The 20,820-nt window shown below is 39.8% G+C and overlaps 1 protein-coding gene across 1 annotated transcript in view; it reads right to left on the bottom strand.

Moving 5' to 3' along the window:
• Positions 1–1,391: 1,391 nt before the first annotated feature.
• IGF2BP3 (insulin-like growth factor 2 mRNA binding protein 3) overlaps positions 1,392–20,820 on the bottom strand; it is a gene marked incomplete at its 5' end in the record, with an annotated part of 45,554 nt that continues 26,125 nt past the window's right edge. The window contains 5 exons of the mRNA XM_010297170.1: positions 1,392–4,039; positions 4,948–5,061; positions 6,424–6,555; positions 10,237–10,311; positions 14,410–14,529. Of these exons, the coding sequence (XP_010295472.1) occupies positions 3,938–4,039; positions 4,948–5,061; positions 6,424–6,555; positions 10,237–10,311; positions 14,410–14,529 (543 nt within the window). The remainder of the gene's footprint in view (positions 4,040–4,947; positions 5,062–6,423; positions 6,556–10,236; positions 10,312–14,409; positions 14,530–20,820) is intronic.

Raw genomic sequence — 20,820 nt, 5'->3', positions numbered from 1 at the left:
TGCAGATTTGGCTCTGTGGAGGATCCCTTGATGGTGGGATGAATGGGAGAAACAATTATCAGGGCAAAACCTTTGTCAGTGAATCATTTGTCATCATTTCACCAGTTTCCTGCACTGCATTTGAGTAACTTTGTTACCAAGCAGTGTTTGTGTTCATCAGTTGAGCTAACACCTCTGTTAACAGCCCAGCTTGAGGGCTTACTCCACAATTTTTCATGTTCATTTAAAAATCCTATGCCCTAGGACCATGAGGAGACCATGCTGTCCTGCACAGCATACATGCTTCATTTAATGGAAACTAATAGAAAGAGCGCATGCCTTTGAAATTGCAGCTTACAAATAAAAGCTTTGGAAGGTTAGAAGCAAATAAAAGCATCATGATTAAGCAAATGCTTAAAATGGTCAGGGGTTTAGCTGTCACAAATGCACCAGCGATACAGAGGAAGGCTTAACTTCTTATGTTGCTCAGATGGCAGGGATGCCAGTTCTGAGAAGATTGCTCTATATTAGCATGAAAAATGAGCTTATAGAGTTCCCTGTGAAATGCAGTGTCCTATGCAGTGTCTTCTACAGACATCATATCTTCAATTCCCTCTTTCTGCTGGTTGGTCCCAATAAATGAGCTTGAGAAGACAAGTGGGAGGGTGCAAGAGTTTGGTAAACAAGTTTGGTTTTCCACTCCTCATTAAAAGGATACAGAATTATATTTTTCATAACACTCCTTCATTCCCCAACCCCTCCCTCTCACACTAAAGCCTTCAGTTAAACATTTCATCTCATTTCTACTGCAAGTAATGTTAACAAGGATATATATGGAGAGGCAATACCACCTCACTGGCAAGTGGTGTGCGTTTGGGTGGTGGTGGTAGCAGCAAGATAGTGGTTGCCATCCCATTGGCTTGCTAGTTTGACTGGTTCTGCCTATCCAAGCATCATTCCACAGCTTCACCACACTGACAGCGTCAAAGTAAAGACTGGGTAAAAAGCAGCCAAAAATAAAGTTTCACTGCAGCACAGATCTTGCTTCAAAGCTGTTAAAGATTCCTTCATGTTTGCCCTGGGTCAGGACTGTTGAATACACATCCCTTTCACAGCAGCTGGCCTAAATGAGCTCATGAGACTGCAGCCATGAGCTATAGGTTGTCCTACAGCCCATATAGCACTGTTAAGATGAGAGGGAGATGAATTACAAGCCACGGAAGTCACGTGCTTGCAGTGCAAACGTCACAACCTGGCTGCTGGATGGCCTCGCAGCTGTGGAATACCTGTGGGTGACTGTTCATCCTTATCCAGTTGTTATTATGGACAGAAAACCAACTTGCTCAAAGCACCGCAAATACTTAGAACAGTCTGTCTCTATGCCTCAGGAGTTTAAAAAAACACCACACAACTTTAATCTGATGATAGGAGTTAAACTCTTTATTCCATTCAGAGGCATCTGGCAAGTGGAGCTGCATTGGGGGGCACATTACAGATGAAAAATGATCCATACTTGTGGATATTGAAATCATTTACAGTATTTACTTTCTAGCTATTCCCAAATACTCCAAATTACCAAGTCTCAATTGAAAAGAAAAACATGATTTACCATACTAAGTCTAGAAATTTCAGAGAGATGACAGTATTTAAATCAGCAGATGTAAATGCAGCGCCTATTTGTAAAGTAATTTTTATGGAAAATAATGAAGTCAAATCCTTCTCAAATGTTAAGAAAGGAACGTCAGACTGACTTAAGCCTCAACAAAAATTAAGATGCTATGACTTTTCATACTTCAGTAATTTTAAATTCATTGTAAGAAAAAAAAAATTCTCCTAAAGGCTAGATGAAGGTCACTGTCAAAAAAGGAAAAGAAACTCATTTTTTCTTTGCTAAAACTACAACATAAGTTTGTGGTTTTTAAACCAATTAGTAAAGAAGAGATGCAGGAAAAACACTTCAGACCATTTTCAAAATTACCTAATCTGTACAACAATGATCTTTGGGAAAATTATCTAGTCTATGTAGTAATGCCTCTATTTCAACATGAACCTAAGAGGTAGATAACAAAATGATGAAACAAATGTTTTTGCTCGTTGTGCCCCTCAAATCAGTGCAGCATGGTGATTCTGATCATCTCATGCACAAAAAACATCACAAAAAAGGTTCAGAGGTAATAGCATGGCTCTGTCGACCACACACATACAGGCGCGCACGCGCACACACACACACACAGCAGTCTTTATGCACCATGTGTTGCCACATTTTTTTTTTTTCTTAAACTGAGGTAGACTGAAGTTTATTGTAGAAACTTGAATGTGTCACTATTACCACAATCATCATTCAAATTACATTCGGAAATTAAAAAATTTGGTAACTTTCCTGTTATCCCTGCCTTTTGACATTTTTTTTTTTCTTCTCTAATGGTTGGTTGCAGAACGTGCATAAATCCTGCTGCATCTATTACAAGCCAGGCTAGAGAGGTGGTTGTTTTCTGTTTGTTTGTTTTTTTTTTTTTCCTTGTAATAGTTTTTAAAACCTTCAAAGTGGCTTAGTGTGGCCCATAACAGCGGCTGGATATGTAAACTTAGCCTTTCATTATCTTTCAATGTGATCAAACACTGTTTGACCTTCCCCCATCGTGGTAACTGAAAGCAGTATGATCTGATCTGCAGACAGCAGAGACCCTCATGGCCTCAAATATGCCCTAGCAGATCAAGTGTTCTATCAAACTGAAGATGAAGCTTGCTCTTTGAACAAAATGGCAAAGTCCAAATGGGCTGCAAATGGTTAAATGTAGCATTATTAGGTAGTGATGGTCAAAGGCACAAAGGGTTCATGCATTCAATCAAGTAGCACAAAAAAAAAATTCAGCCTCTTGCAGCCTTCTAAATTTTTCCCCCAACCCCAGCCTCTTGCCATCACTTCCTTGTCCTGTTCCCAAAAAAGTACCGTCACAAACTTTTTCATCCCATCTTAAAAGAAAACTAAACGGCATTGCTGCTATCAGAATGTTGGCATCATTCACTATCTTTTGAACATTCACTGAATTTTTTTTTTTTAAACAAATGATGGTGTTGAAGCCCTCAGAAAATCTGAGGCTATGTTTTTTTCACCCACCTTACTCCCATCAGCCAGCAGCTAGAAGTGCTCTACTATATTTTTCCCCGTGAAGTCTGTAGTACTCCTGGCTGGTGGCTGATCAAATTTTAATTTTTTTTAAAAAAATAAAATGCTCAAGAACTATTAGCTTTATAAAGTATACAAAATACCAAAAAAAAAAGCAAAAAAGGAACAATTTCTCATTGAGGTACTAAATGCCTGAGGTAGTTTAGTAAAATGCATATTTATCTTTTTATGCCCTGGCCAACACCATTCAACACTTCCCTTAGGTTATTCATGGCAGTGTTATGTAAAAATGCAACCAAATTCTTTTTAAAAAATGCCACTTATTTCAACATTGGGACTAACACTTAAACTGTTGTCAATACCCTTGCTCTAACCCTAGCCCACCCACAATCCCACCCTCCAAATGTGTTTCTTCTTTTACAACTGGACCTATAAGAGCAATGCCTTTTCTTTTTTTTTTTCTTTTTTCTTTTCTTTTTTTTTTTTTTAAACCAGTGAACTCAGAAGAGAAAGCTTCATTAAACCAAGTTCTAAAATTGTTGGGGAATAATAAGAACAATAAAAAAGACTAACGAGTTTATGTTAAATTGTGAGAATAGAACAAAAGGGAAGTGAAGGGGTCCTTATTTTAAAGCTGGGTTTCAAAAGTTTGAGAGAGCCTAAAGAATACATTCTCAGAGACAGCGTTCAACGGTTGCCTGGTCCTCGAACAGGTGATTGGCTTGGTGGATCTTCTGCATATAACTTCAACAGGTGCTCACCACCCGTCTCTCTGTCGCACAGTCTGTCTTTGGTCTGGCATCTGTCTCTGATGGGCCGTTTCCTAAACCTTTATTTTCGTCTTGGCTGAGGCTGTCCGCTTTGCAATGTTTTTTGCTGTTGCTGCTGCCTTCTTACCTGAGCCAGTATTTCCTGAATTTTTCTCTGAGCAAGCTGAAGGACATAAAGAAGAAACAACTCATCATGGTGCCATGCTGCAGTGATTGCTGTTTACAACCGACTATAGATGCTGCTGGGATTAAGAAAATATGGAATAACTAAATTCCTAACAAGATTACTCATGAGTTAAAATACACTGGGGTTAGTCATGATGGACAACTTAATTTTTGATTTTTCTTCTTTTTCTGCCTACCACAACTAGCCGCATCACCAGTTTTCACATCTGTAATCTAGAAAGCATGAGCATAGCATGATGACTACCAACATTAAGATTAACGAAGCTGCAGGCTACTTTCATTTTACTCCTCTGGAGATACTAATGTTTTATAAGAACCACTCTTTTAGCAGAGTGTGGACAATTTTTTTTATACACCAGGGAATCCAGAAGGTCAGATTTGCAGGACTTGCCAGCCCTCCTATCTCCTTTCTGAACTACAAGTCACCTGTAGCAAAGTATCAAAAGGAGCTGGTATGAGGGAAGGAATCTTGTAATCCTTTTTTTAGTATTAAATCAACAGATTGGGTGATGTGGACAAACTGCATATATAGATGCAGTTCTTGCCAGGTACTATGAGATGGGTTTGTATCACCCCTCCATCTGAATTTCAGTCCAATCACAACTTGGGTTTTCTTTTTCTTTGAAAGTTTTAGCAGTGCCAGAGCCTACCTATATTGATAGGATAATTTAATGAGGTTCTTTTACACATGTAAGTGCAATATTGTTGTAAATCTCTCACAGGCACGAGGAAAGTTTATTGCAGCAAGACAACTAGAGGAGCCTGGCAAGCAGTGCTTTCTGTATCCTGGGTAAAAATCTTCCATCCCTTGGCTCTGCACGTGGATATAAAAGAAAGACCATGGCAACATCAAGGTAATACAGAAATTCATTCCAGTCCTCCTACCTGGCATGCATAGAAGTGACCAGTTATTTTCACAACCACCTGATCATTTTCATCAGGTGTCTGGTCACGAGGGACTACAACTTCTGCACTTGTCAAGTTCTGAAGCTCATTTACCTGTAATAGATAGTACAAGTCAGAAAATCTTAAACAAACAAATATCCCACAACCACCAAGAGTCAAAGATACTGCTGACCACAGAAACATCATCATTTTGTTATGTTTAAAGAAAGAAACCCACTAACAGAAAGCATCTTTGTGCAGCAGTGTGCACTCCACAAGGTGTCTTTAACATAAATTAGCATCAAGTTCTTTAGGTTTGTAGAAGTGTTTTAAAGACTAAGTACAAAACACAGAAGGTGTTAAATACATGACTTAAAAAAGCAAACAGATGCCATGGTGTTTACAGTTGAGTTTACAAGTTTAAGGTCAGAAAACTCAAACAATGTATATAATGTATGGAAGAAAAAAAAGAGTCAAGATATTTAGACATTTTTCCTTGAAAAACCTCCACAAGATGGAGAACTCCAAACAGAACAATGAGAAGCATCCAAATTATTTTCAGTAGCATATCTGCTTCCATAGTGTTAAGTAGAGGTAAGGTTAGAGTCTTTATCCCGTTTACACTCATTTTGTTTTAGAAATGCATGGCATTATTTGATTAAAAGTATTTTAAATTAACAACTTTCAGAGACGTTTGTCCTTAAACTTCTTACCACTGCAAGTAACGAAAAAAGCCACATTCCCTCCTGACACTTAACTTCAAGACCCCATTGCCATCAAGGAGGGAGACCCAAGACTGAACCATTTCTTCACAAAGATCAACTAGCTCCTGACTTACAACCATATGAAAATACTGGAGTACCAGCATCTTTTCAGGATTGGAATATCTCAGTGATGTTATTTCATGCAACAAACTGAGCCTAAGAAATGCCATCAATTACATTGAAGGAAAAAAAACATTTTTTTTTTTGGTAACACTGAGGTCGGAACCAGTCTTAATTTCCTACCGGTTATTTAGAAATTATGCTTTAACTCACGTTTTGGCCAGCATTGCCACCTTTGGACATACTGGATTTGATTTTAATTAAATGAGACTAGACTAATCTTTTTGCAAAAAAATCTGGTATAAGCTATGTTCACAGAAGCAGATCTTGAGATCTTGGGAACGTATTCATTCTAAATGGAAGAACTAAATTTCTGTTAATAAAAGCCCTGCAGATCTGACTGGGACTATCGATTTTTGTTAGACTATTTTTTTTTTTAGGTGAAATAAAACATTCTGAGATCAGCTTCTCTTGACTCCATGCTAGAAGAAAGGAAGGCTTAACAAGTACAGCTAAGAAAATAGCACCTGCTTTAACATAACTTCAAAGAATTAGCTATTAGTTAGCTAAATGTTTATGCCTTTTACATATATACATGCTGAAATAAGAAACATAACTGAACAACACTAGAAGTTTTACTTCAGCTACTTACTGTTTTGCCTCCTTTACCAATAACTCTACCAGCAGCATAGGATGGCACTTTTATATGAGCCTCAAGTTTCACTTCTTCTTTAGGTCCAAAGAAATTTTCTTCTTTAAGTTTTCCATAGATTCTCCCTTGAGCCTGCAAAAATGCTTTCAGTTAGGGAATGCGCTTACTGAAATTTAGTTAACTTCAAGAAATTCCACAGAATGGAGACTTCTCAGTACACAACCCTCGACAAAGCATTTTCCCTAATAAGTACAATAACTATTTTTCTAAAAGAAGTCTTTGTACTAAACTAGGAAGCACCACTGTCCAACTTTAAGATTGCATGACACCAGGGAATCACAGAGCAGTTTAAGAGAGATCATTATTATTCTCCTTTTTGGTAGAAATACTGCTTTTAAAATAAACTATTGCATCTCTGTAGAAGTAGAGTGGTAGAGAGAAGAACTGTCTAGCTGAAGCATTTTTTATTACACCCAGAAGCACAATGCAATTAATTTGCTCAGAAACCATTCTTTTAAGGATGCTAATCTGGGAAAAAAAAAGCCACCCACACCCCCCACCCCAAACAGGTCATGGGGTAAAGACTCCAATTACAGCAAACAGTTTCCTTTTACAATCCATTACAACATATTTAAAAATAAATAAATCTGAGCTCGCTCAATTTTCTGAAGTGAAAAATCAAACTGCCTAGATCTAAATAGCACCGTGGGAATAGTATTACTCCCTCCAGCACACAGTTCCCTTTTCCGGGGAAGACACAAGTGCCAGGTAACAAGAATGTCCACTGAGACTAAGCTCATGAATCTTGCTGATTTTTAAACACGTTTATTTCCTTACGTCCTGCTGTTCATCAGCGAATTCTTGAGATGGTAACCACATCTTCTACTCTGCGTCTTCTAGAGGCATCAAAAAATAATTTCTATTGAGATACTGAAGAGACATGTTCTGTAAAAGCCATAAACCTAGGAACACAAAGCCCTTCCAGCTCAGATTCTTTATCACCTTCCTTAAACCATGCTCACCAGCCCTGTCACTGCGTACATGCTAAATCAGCCATCATACAGGCCACCACTGCAATGGAATATGAAAAGTCCAAAAAGATTGCATGATGTGATAATTATTTTAAATAGTGGCAGTTTATCTTATTTCTAGCTCATGTTCTAAAAGCCTACTCAAGTTCATGCTACTCTAGAATGTGTAAGATGAAAGACATTTTGTGACCTTGGAGCTGAAAGCACTCAGTATTTTCGGTAAGTCAGACTCCACCTGAAGAGTATGGAAAAATCTGTAGCACATGGCTTTGACCTAGGTGGGATACTGCAGGTCATGGGACCCTGTCACAGAAGACAAAAACTATCATCTTTCCGGTGAGACAAAAGACTACACAAAAAAGCCATACCAAAGCAGTACAACTATCACGTTCTGACACCATCAACAGCCCTGCAGAGATTCCTGCTCCAGGAAAACACTTCAAAAGGGTTTGCCAAGAGCAGATAAAATACTATCCCCAGCCATCATCTTGAGCTGGAGATTCTGAAACTGTTTCCAAATTTGTTAGAGACAGACAGCAGGCAGCTTAGCCCTTTTTATTTCAATAGCAATGCTTTTCATGTGCATAACACCTTGACAACCTGTACAGGCTGCCAGCCTCAGTGGGAGAGGTGCTGAACTATAAAGCAAGGTGAGATGTTGACTTTTTAAAAGATAGTAGAGGTATTTCCAACATCCCAAATCTTTCAGCTCTTGAAAAAATCTTTAAGGAGAGGAAACAATCTAACTGGGCTGCAGCTCCTTCACAGTAAAATACTGGCTGAAATATGTTGTCTACACTAGATTCCATTTTGTTTGCACTTGCCCAAGATCCAAGGCAACATGATCATCTCTGAATATTGGTGTCACAGGTACGCTTAAACTCTAGGGAGCACTGCAGCAAAGGCTGTAAACAGTGGCATATTCTCTTCCCGTTGCCTTGCTAATAAATAGCCCTGCATACCACAACATCCTCAGGCTACTGCAGCTGAGGAAGAAAGGGGTGCAGCCACTGCAGCTACCACGGACATGAATCACAGACAGCAGAACACAATGTAGTAGGGAAGGGATGCCAAACTCACAGGCTCTGGGATGACGCTGCTTCTCCAAGAGCTGGTTACTCATCTGAGCAGCAGCTATTCCCTCTTCGAGTTGTTGTGCACCCAGGTTACCTTCTTAGTACCTAAGAAGCAATAGCCTATGCTCGAAGATAGAGAAGACCCTTCCTAAACAGAGCTTAAGTACAGCTTTAATGAGGCTTGGCCCTGACTGTAAGGCATGCTTCAGGTTAACGGTGATAAAAGAAAGGACTGAACTCTGCCTCTACCCATCTCAGTCAAGAGGGCATTGCTCAAAGAGTGGTAAAAAACTACGAGGACTGGAGTTGAAGGACGCTCTGAGGGATAACCCCTCTCCTTCTCAAGACCAGCATACTCGGGAGCATCGGCTGTGCTAGCACATTGATCCCTCTTTGCAAGCAGAAGCCCAAGTATAGAGAAGTGACTGATCAATGTGGTTTTAACCAACGTATGGGGTACAGAAAAGGGAGACTTTCCTTCTTGTGAGATCCAGGTTGGGAAGAAGAGCTGGCAAAAGAACTCTGTGGGACTTCAAGCCTCTCTTAGGGAGGAAGCCTGAGGACAAGGCCTTTGCCTACATGAAAAGTCAAGGTAAGGGATGCCCAAATCTATTTCAGCCTGCTACTGCTTGAGGGTAAGTTCACTGATATCTGATGAAAAGAAAAGGTAGCCAGAATCTGACCTTGTGCTGATCCCAGATCACAAGAACACCCTATATGTGGAACATGCCATATGGCCAAACCCACATGCGCACAGAAAACCTCAAGGAGGCAGAGCTTCTAAGTTATGCGCTGTCTTCAATAGCTTCTCAAATGTATATGGCAACTGAGCAATAATCCTACCCAAATGCATCTAGTTTGCCACTGCAAAATACCTGCCCTCATACTTCTCCAAAACTCCTAAAGGCATTAATGAAACTGATTCTAGATATGCCTGAAGTTTGTGCACCTCCTTCTTGCAAGACACCCTGAAGCAAAAATACAAAGACAAAAACGAGAACAGGCAAGAGAACAATGCCAGGACACGAACTCTCAAAGTGACTCTCTACCTGCTCTGGGCCTCATCTGTGATGAGGCCAGGCTGCTGCACTGAGCTGTCTGCATCACTCATAACGTGGTCAACTGCTTTTGGAGTAACTAGATTTATCCCTTGGCACTTAAGGCAGAAGGCCACTCCAGAACTCAATCAGAACCCAAATGGGATAATCAAGTTGAGAATCTCCTTGTAGTTGTAGTGGAAATACAATTAGAAATCTTGCATTTATCTGTAGAGCTACCCAAAAAGCATTTTCCATTTGGCATGCAACAGTAACCTGGGAAGACTCAGTCTCTCATCTTGTCAGCTTTGTTATTTCAATTAAACACACTGAACTGTTTTATGTATTAAGACAGGCTAGAAAAAACTGAACTATTGTGCTGGTAGATAAAAAAGATAATTAGGAATGCAATATGGCCATATTTGCATCCTAGACTTCATTCTAACTTATGTGAAACTTCCACCAGTTTTCAGGTGACCAGAACATGGCCTCTAATAGTACTGTGTTACTCATATTCATATGAGATACCTTTTGGCAAAAGGAAAGCAAAAATCAAGTGTTTACTAGAATTATGAATAAAATGATGCTTGGAACCAAGTGTCGTCTTTTCAACGTTGTCCCTTATAGTCCAAAGGCCACTACAGACTGACAAATTTTCGTATGTTGTACCTTGAACTGAGCTTCTGGAGGTCCAGTGATGATAACCATTCTCAGCTTGGCATCTGGTCCTTCAGCAGGGGCAATCTGGAATGGATAAACATAGCTTTTGGTAGTTGTCTTTTGAAGGAATAGTTTAAAGCCACCTACTCCCTGTTTCAGTCTCACATTCTGTTTAAGAATGAAAAATTATTTGTTACAGCAGCAGCATTACACTTCAGTCATGACGGGTTTGTTCTCTTTAAAGTGCATTAATTAGCTATAATGAAATACAGAGAAATTGGCTAAACCGTAAGCAAATTTACTTCTGAAAATTAAAGGCATAGCTACTCATCCACATATGGCAAAATCCCACAAGCCATTTTCATGTGGCTATGAGTGATGTAAGACATCTAGCCTTCAAAAAGACAAGTATGGTTAATAGACCAAGATTCTCATGCTTACCCACTAACTTAAATAGTCTTTCTAACAAGTTTTGCTCATTAGCAAAAGTTTGCATCCATCCCCCCGAGAACAGAAGAATCACTTTACTGTTGTAACTAATCAGATACAAAACATTCCTCTATACTGGACAATGAGTTCGCAGTTTCCAAGGGGCTTGTATCTACAGACATTTATTTGTGTGACCCACATAAAAATTAAGCTCCACTAGAGCTGAGGCAGAGATGCCTGTAGGTTCTTTAAGCAGTTCATGTCACCACAAAAGTAAGATTTCTGTGGGTGTTGTTCTCAGACTCCAGTGGTATTAAATAATTCAAACTAGCCTCTGACATTCTGGATGAATCTTTTGTTTATCACAACTGACATTTCCATTGTTGCATCTAGTATTACATAGCCGCTGTTGAATGGGCAATATATTAAACACTACAGGATTTCATCTTCGCTGTTGGCATAGGGATGTTATTCATATTTAGCAGCTGTAGTTTATTTCAGACAAATTACCAGTCACCATGCATCATTTTCACTAAAGAATTTTGCTAACCAAAGTTTATATAATTATTCATATCGTACCCTAAGATGGAGAATACATTACAGACTAGTTATCTGTTTGCATATTTATTTTTCATACAATTTCTGCATTCCAGTTGGCTATATCTAAAAATACACATTCATTTTACAGCAGTACGTTTATATGACATGACATTGTGGTAAGGGCAAGCACAGACTAAATCCATTCACTCTTTGGAACACAAGTATTTTAGAGGGGCAAAATTTCAAGGCACATTTGGAGGCAGCTGACTGAACAGAGCTCAGCCTGATAATTGCCGTTCATGTAAAATGGACATTGTAGCTTGCCTCTCAGTCACCTCGTGTTTTTTTCTTAGTGAACACCAGTGCCTTTATTTGAATTTTAGGAAAATAATATTTTTCAATATTTTCAAGCCTTGGTTACATCTTACACATATTTAAATGTTCTGGGACATTTCTTTCCTTGCTTTTATCTTAGACTGTCCTGTTCTCAGCAGCTGGAGTAAAACATGGTTGAGGGCTGTGAAAGAAACATGTACCAACTAATATTTCAATGTCTGAAGGGACTTCAGTGTTAATTTTGTCTGTCTGCTCCTGGAAGGAGGAGTTATATATAAATAGTAGCCAAGTGGTGAATTTTTAACTTCTGAGAGAAATAGTTTTAAATTTCTAACCAGAAAACAACTGGTCTTCCCTATGCCAAGTCACAAGCTGACAACTTCATACACCCAAAACCTATATAATGCTCACCCCAACTCCTTCAGAGACAGGAAGGGCTACTCTGGGAATACTTTACAACCAAGGAGATGCCAATGGTTCCCAACGTGTCCCAACACTGTAGTACAGGGTGGGCAGCAGAGAGCCCAGAAATCTGTGCCTGGCTCCTTTGCTGAATAATTCAATCTGCTGGAGCCCCACACCAAGCCAGCATTACCAAGCAATGACCCCCAGCACAGGGACACAACCTGAGCTCATCAACAGCCACACGTACCTCTGAAGTGACAGGCTGGACACCGCAGCCTTGTGTGGAACTCCTGTGCATCTGCAGTTTCTTTAGTCTTACTTTGTGGCTAACAACTTTCATCAGATCTACAAAGCTCAGCACAAGCACAAAGAAAGTGGACGGGGATGTAAAATGTTTTCATCTGTAACAATCTACATCACAACTCAAAACAAGCTCAGAGTGTCATGCACAAAGACTTACTTCCTCCACAAAGTACAATTGCTACTGTTTGGCAAGTTAAAAGTTACTCAGGCAGCACCCCCTCCAACTCTTAGCTAAAAGCACAGATTCCTTGATGATTTATAATTTATTATTTTGCTCAAAAGCTACGAGAATGGGCAAGTGGTCAACACGAGGAAAGTTCAGAAGTTTTGAACAAGTTCCTATTAACTCATATTTAACACTCACATGGAAGCAAGCATGCTGCTCCATATTGTTCTGTCAGATTACAGATGAAGTTGCATTTTTATTTTAATTGATAAGCATACATGCAACTTCCCAATTTAGCAAGCATACCCTGTATCTGTATAGTTCTGTTAAGATTTAATCTAGTTCCACAAAAATCATCTCTACTTTATTCTTACTGAAGGAACAAAAGACCAGAGCTTTAGCAAACTTTTAACTGAATTTCAATTAATACAGATAGGTTAAATGCATTGGGTAAAGGGGTGCCAGCCAGTAGAGGAAGCCTGAGGCCACTGTTAGCCAGATGTGTGAGAAACATGGGAAACTCCCTTTCCACTAAACTGTCTTCCAAGGACCAACTAAAGAACTAGTTTGGACGGGTTCTTGGAGATTGAGGTTATTTCACATTTCTCCCTCCATCTAGCAGTACCTTCCATATACCACTTAATCTTTAGAGGCAAACTATGGGAATGGAGAGAGAAAGAGGAAATACATGTGATATATCACACCTCCATGCAAGATCAATTTGATAAAGAAAAATCAGCACCTCTCACTTTCTTCTATGTTTTCCCCTAAAAATATTATTATTAGTGCTCTACTAACGTAAACCACCTTCATAGTATAACAACTAACGTACTGCTTAGTAAAGGATGGAATTGGGCAGCGTGACAGTTGGTTGACTGACCAGTAAACGGATCGGCATCCAGCAAACCACATACAAGACTCATTCATCAGGGTTCCCCAATTATTTTTCTCTGTACACTTAGATGAACATCTTCCAAGCCAAGCCCAGCCTCACTGCCTTCACCAAGCTCAACGCCACATAGCCAGCTCCTGCCCCTCTGCCCCTGACCTTTGGCAGATCCCTGCCATAGCACTCACTGAACAGGCCACGTCTCCTGAGCAAAGAGAACTGAGAGAAACCATTTGCTTCATCTGTGCAGGAAAATGTCAATCTAACAGCACAAAGCTATACGCTGTACTTTTTTTTAATTTTGGCCAAAACATTATCTTTACAGCGTAGAAGAGCAGAACGGGCTATTTACAAGACAAAAGCTCAAGCGTCTAGAGAAGATACTTGTGGCTACAGTGGCATCAGTAGCAGAAACCCAAGGGCCTTCCTACAACTGCAACTGGTACTAACTGCTGTACACAGCCAAGGAAGGTTTCACCAAGTTGACTAAAATTCAAACTTAAGCTTACATTAGGTCAATCTCTGCAAACCGTCTTGTTCTTAGCTACACTGAGGCAGTCAGCACACAAACAACTGGATGTTAAAGCAGGGTGCAGAGGTAAACATGATGTTAAAGAACTGACTGACTGACCCCAGGAGCTTGGAGTACTTGGGTGATTTAAAACACAAACGCTCCAGAGTGGAGCCATCTGAACTGGACAGCCCAGACCGATCCAGCTGGAAAAGCGCAAGAGTGGCCACAGCATTAAGAGACTTCACCTGTGCTGCTGTTTTTAGAAGGGGAATTTACCTCACCAATTTTCACTTTGCCAAAAGCAAGAAGAAAGACTTTAAGCACTGCATCATTAAGACTTAAGTCTGTTTCTAAGAAATCGAGACCACCAAAGTAGTTTTCTTCGCAGCTTATATTTCACACCTCGGGAGACGTTTGAAAACATGCTTCTAATTATCTTGTCTCAAGGAAGATTAAAAGATGATTTATAAACAAATGTACCATTTATCACATCACATTCTAAGCACAGAGTGGGGGAGGACATTCATGAAAACACAGCTTGTGCAAACTTGCTGAAAGTGTCATGTAGAATAGACAAAAAGTTAGTCAGTGTAATAATACCTTAATAGACGCGCCTGCAAAACGAGAAAGTTGTTTGATGTGCTGTCCCTGCTTGCCAATAATAGCTCCAACCGCCAAGGCTGGGATGAACAGATGAACAGTCTCAGACTCGGGCTGTTGCTGTGGGGAAGAAGGAAATATGCAGTGAATGTTTTTGAACATTACAAATCAGACTGACAGGAAAACGGGTATGGAATAGGCATGCATGGAAATGAGGGGGGAAATCTTGTGATGCCCTGTGATGTCTGAATATTAAGGGTCTGGCTTTTTCTGGGAATCACAAAATTCACAGAACATGAAAGAACATTTGAGCCAAAAGAGGATTCTTTTATAAAATACTTGCAATTTTAATGTTTTGAGTTTTAAAAACAATTGAGGTGATGCTTCTTTGCAAGACTTTCATTCTTACCTGTCACTGTCTGGATGCTCTTCCACATGCAAGACACTGCAGATGAGGCTGCTACATGCAGAGGGGCTACAGCCTGAGCAGGCAAACTCTTTCTAGTTTTCCTAGTTATTTTTTTAATTTTAGATTGTGCTGAGAGCAGCACAAAAAGCCTCAGAGTTACATATATGCTACAATTTCCTTTGTGTGGGAGTGATCTGGAATGATAGCCAGCTTGAAAACTGCCAGCAATTCCTCCTGTGTAACATTATGCAACAGTTGGAGCCTTGGCAGCAGACCTCAAGCAGACTAATAAATTAAACACCAGATTAGGCATTCTTAAAAGCGAGAGGACCCTAACATTGCACCCAGTGGATATCAGGCACCACCGCAGCCTCCTATTACTTTCAAGCAGATGCCCCAGCTGGACAGCACAACGTAACACTTGAGATCCTCTCTATGTGCTGCATAGTGAGGATCAAACCGCAGGGTCACATATGCCACAATAAACCATAACTATTTTACCAGCCTCAGAAGAGCTCATCTCGGACTAACAGAGCACCACCGAGTACCCACTACACCACCGTACCATTAATCCATCCATTTACATCAGGGTTACTTCTCAAAAGCATTTCACACAAGCCTTTCTTTGAACTAGGAGGTATTTAAGACCTCCCTGCCTCTTTAATGCATTTCTTCCTCTATGTAGCCCTCATGTATTTTCAAAATTTGTTTTGCTCATTCTGAACAAGACAAAGCCAACAGTCCCTTTACCTGCAGAGGTATTTGAAGACAACGCAGCCATCCTCATCCTCACTTTCTCAGTGCCCACTGTGTAGACCAGCCTGAGCACCAGCAATCAGTGCACATGGCACCAACTGTGCTCACTTAGGTTTGCTCACTTGTATATTTTGCTAGGGATACAGACCCACATACAGAACGTCATCGAAGCAGCTTTGGGATATTTTCAGAAAAAGATATTCTATATGCAAGACAAAGCAAAAAAGCTGCTGCGATATGATAAAAAGAGCTATCTCCACTTATTCTTAGGTAACTTCTTTCAAGGGGAAGCAAAGTCTCAGTGCATTAATCGTAAACAAATCAGAACAAAATGCTCGTTTCCAAGTTTTACCACTTTATTTTTGGTAAACACAAGTCAACTGTAACCTCAGGGGAAACAAATTCCAGGCACAGCTCCATGTACCAGGTGAAGAAACCCCAAAATAGGATATTGAGAATAGAAACACATTCTGCCAGTCGCTTTAGGTGATCGCAACAGTTGCACAATTTACCCTGTGTTTTCACACATACAAGGCATCAGGATTCACAGTCAGTTTATGCTGGTTTAAGCCCACGTTCTCCCTGGACACAGGTTGCAGCCCTCCACACCCAGCCTCCCCACTGCTCTGTGGGCTTTGTGGCCAGCTGGACTGCAGATCCAGCTGATTTTTAAGGCAGGCAGCGAGTCCCTGACCCAAATAACCAGAGCGCCAACCAAGCGGCAGTCCTGGAACAAGGGAGGAAGAAACAACAATTAGGTCAAGGCATGGGAAAAGGGGGGAACACCCCTTTTAGTCTGCCTACAGATGAGTTTAAAATGACCTCAAAACTACACCCTGAAGCTACATATTTTTAATGAAAGATACCAGTCACTTCAGTATATATGTTAAACCGCTTTCCAGAAAATTACTCATTTTCTCCTCCTATTATTACAAGTATCCTGTGAGTGTATTCATAGTGAGTCCTTTTACATGTTCATTGTAAATGAACAGCAAGATTTCCAGTAACCTGGAAATGCCACTGCCGGTACTTGGTTGGTCTCTCCACTTCAGAAAAACGTTTCTAAATAGATACAGATTCATGAGGCATTTGGGTTTTTTCTGGTTTTCTTGCAAAGACCCATACTAACTGCACTGGGTGTAGAGGCAACCTCTCTTTCCAATCCAGGTGCAGACAGCTTAGCTCGGTCATCTCCTTGACCCCTACCTTCAATTGTCCACACATGCTCCAGCAGAAGTTCCCTGCCAAAGTTTTCCCTCCCACATGCAACTCCAGCCACCCTCTTGCAGCTAAACTTTGAGTTAATGCACACAAACTTTCCAGCTAATTCATATAACACTGCTACAAATCAAACATGTAACTCGACATGGTTTTCAAGAATTTACACAGCTTCTACCTAAAGCCACCTCCACATTTCTCCACCATAGAAACAAATCGAACTTCATTACTTTTGTTTGCAGGTATTTCTTTCCTTCCCTCTGTTGCCCATCTGCCTGCAGCACAGTTTTCTCCTCTTCTTCCCAAAGCTTGATTTCAAGCCACTTTCTTGGCTAGATTCAATTCACCACTGAAATTCCTTTCTGCTGCCTCACCCTTAAACATGAAACATGGGCAGCAAAGGCAATGAAAGACAGAAGATGTACATGTGTCTTTCCAACTGTACAGTCAGCTCACTGTAGTGCCCTCATAATTTTGATTTGTTGCTACATTTCAAATTTTTTTTTCCTAAAGGACTTTTTTATTATTGTTGTGTGAGTGAGGTTCTTTAATATTAAACTTCCATTTTGGTGTAATAGTGATATATGTTTAAGGAACAGTGGAGAATCTCTCGATACTGAACTGTTTATGCATTGTCATTTTTCAAATTCTTGTCTGCAGAAGCACATTGGTGCATACACATAACTAAATTCATGTCCAGTATAACATCATGCAGGATTTAGAGAAATTATGTCCATTTCTCTACCCACACTGATTTTTAACCACTCAAAAAAACATACCGTTTGATTTGTTTTAAAGCATGAACATCAAAAACAACAGCTCTTTCTTTTTTCTTCTGGCAAAAATAAAGTCTAGTTAAGGCTTTTAAGAGAGTATCATAACACCAAGTTCAATTTATTATCTGTCCAGCTCCTTACCCACAATAATTTTTAAATCCTTTTGTATTTACTGGAAGACTATACTCCAAAAGAAACACATCAAAACGTAATGCAATGACTACACCACCCATCAATCTTACAGATGCTTCTGGGGATCTTAGGATGGAAGAAAATCAACTATAATTTAATCTTCCCCATGCCATGCCACATAAGTCATAGAGCTTTCCAGGAACTTCTAGCATGAGTTATATCAGAAATAGATTCCTAGATCTTAAACATATGTTAGAAGCACTAAATTTAGGGAACTAATTTCCCACTGTGTGGAATCTGAGCTTCAATGTTCACTCCCTTAACAAGGCCAAGTTCGCTTAAACATATACTTAAAATTTAAAAGCTAGAATATATATGTGTATATATATCTTGGAGAATGAATGTCTGTAATGACTCTAGAGAGCATCCTGCAGTTCATCATCTTTACTTCATAATTTTAAGGGCCTTAACAGTATAGTTATAAATTTAAATACTTTTCAGTCTAAATGTTAGTGTGCATTTATTACTGAAGTTGTAATGTTCGTTAAGTCATGGGATTAGTCATCAACTAATTGTTGACAACAGTAAGGTCTCCTGTACATAGAGAATTCTCTGCAGTTTTCTCCTCGTCCCCATTCACTTTATTTTCCCTCCACATAAGAAAATAGTTTATTCAAAACCAGACTGAGAACTGACAGAAATGTGGAAAAAAATCTTTTAAAATAGTAACCTAGGTTCTCAAAGGTGTATGGTCCATATGTCCACCCTAATTCCTGAGTAACCGTCTCAGAGGTTTGTGATGCGCAGAACACCCCTTCTGCTCTAGCAATATTTGTGGGATGGGCTCAGGACTAGTCCACCCTAACATTGAACAGGTCCAAACAGTATAAAGCAAACTACATACTCTTCTGGGTGGTGGGGCGGGAGGCATGCATATACTTGAGGTATATGGCTTTGAGGAGAGAAGTTTGTCTCGCATAGTTGGGGCACACTGTTAGACAACACCAGGATGTTCACTCAGATGGAGAACTTAGTTTCTTAGAATTAAAAAAAAAAAAAATCTAAAATTAAAAAGAGCTCCAGAAACAGAGATTCAGAAACCAAGATTTCTTAGTTCTGAGAAACATTGTTGAAGAGCATGGTCACCAGAAACAATTCAGTTCATAAACAGCTGATAATACCTGCTTTTTTTCTACAAAAATCAGTATGCTTTAAACACAAAACAGGCTTGATAAGGAATTTTTGTCTATATCCAGCACATTTAACTAATGAAAACAGTTTTAAATGCTGGTTTTGTTCAATAATTGGACGCCAATTTCCATCCAAATGTAGCCTCATGAAAATCAGAAGTTAAAAATTAATCAGGCAAATAAGAAAAGCACCATTCATCATTTTTTAACAGAAAATGGAAAAAATATATTAACCAAAGCAAATGGTAAACTGCATACTTGCTTAAATAGAAAGATATATTCACTATCTTAGCAAAGAGTAGCTGTGGCAGTACAGACTACACTAAGGCTTTCAGAAAAGTAACTAGACTACAGATGAAAAACTTGGTAAGTTAACTTAAATCAGATTTCCTGATTGCTCATTTAAATCATGATTGAAAACAGTGATCTAACACAGAGATGTAAATTAATCTACCCCATTGGATGAAGCTAAGCAACCACTTCTGCACACCAATAGCTCTAACATTTTAAACTAGTCCAACTCTTTTTCCTGTAGCAGTTTTGAGTACACCACCTTCCATACCTCCTGCAAGTCCCTCAACAGCTGCCATCTGTCCCTAGCCTAGCAGCCCATAACAACTATTTCTTTAGGGGAAAAAAAAAAAATCATCTTTTTTAAATTCCACCACCTCCATCCAAGATCTAGCCTAACCTGTTCCTAAATCCTGTAACCCCTGGCTGCTTCCCTATTACACTGGGCTTGCCTGGAGCCCCTGCACTGTAGTTATTGTCAGAATGGTCCCCTTCACTCCAACCAGACTCTGCAACCCTACACAAGATTTTTCACAGGAGAATCACTTCTCTGCTGCAATCCCTACTGCACTCTACTGCTTAGCAGAGCAGTCACTTCTTAGTTTCTGGTGCCTCAGCTGGGGTGAAGCTCTTCCCTCCTTGAGGTATTGCTCCATGCCCTTCAGCTTGAGGGCTACTGCTCCACACCAGAGCTAGAAGCTGAGGACTCACAGCCAAGAAAATTTGCAGATTCACTCTTCTTTCTGCAACTCTTGCTTGCAGAGTCACAAAGATCTGTAGAGCCCAACAGGCTGCCCTTGGGATAAGCTTACTGTAACACTTCTTCTGCCAAGGTCTGGTGCATAAGTCCTACAAACTGCCCAAAATCACACACAAGACAGACAGCTTTTCCGTTACCTGATAGATAGGGTCATCAGAAGGAAAAGCATTCCTCTTCATTGTGTACTTGCATAACAGCTAAAGCATGGCTGAGCAAGGATGAAAAACTCAGAAAAATAAAACTATGATTCTTCAGATAGATGGTGGTAGGTAAAAAAAGTAGGTCCCCAACCACCAGAGTTGGGGAAGTGGACACTGTATTTCGGGAACGTTCACTCAATGTATTTTCAACAAAAACACCAAACCAAAACACACAAACACAAAACCATAAAAAAACCAAACATCACCAAAACAACAGAGTTTTGCCTCCCTGGTTCTTCCCCAAGGTGAACCCCTTTCTCTCATTTTCGGCTGATGCTGCTGCTAGGTCTGTCCATAGCTCCCTCAGTCAGTATGAGCACATGATCCCACCCCTTGCAGGCTAGTAAGGGGACACGCTTGTTATTTATGTCCCTCATGTTAACTTGAGCATTAATCTCAGTCTTTTTCTGCAAGCCTGCCAACAGTACAAATTTTTTTTCCAGTCATGTTTTAAAGTGTCTCCATAGACCCCTTGCTCCATCAAATGTATAGGGTTGGTAAATCCATGGCAACATTTGGGATAAGGTTGTAAATCTTTAAAAGTATTGTACCCACTGAAGTAAATAGGATTTTGTACCAGACATCAACAGGAGCATTTACTCTAAATGTGTTCCAAATGAATTACCACAGATTGAGGCCTTTATTTCAAGTCACAAAATCATGTTACCCATTTTTAACC

This window comes from Phaethon lepturus, unplaced genomic scaffold (genome assembly GCF_000687285.1).
Source record: "Phaethon lepturus isolate BGI_N335 unplaced genomic scaffold, ASM68728v1 scaffold9571, whole genome shotgun sequence".
Lineage (NCBI taxonomy): Eukaryota > Metazoa > Chordata > Aves > Phaethontiformes > Phaethontidae > Phaethon > Phaethon lepturus.
This window is presented reverse-complemented; position numbering and strand designations above follow the sequence as displayed.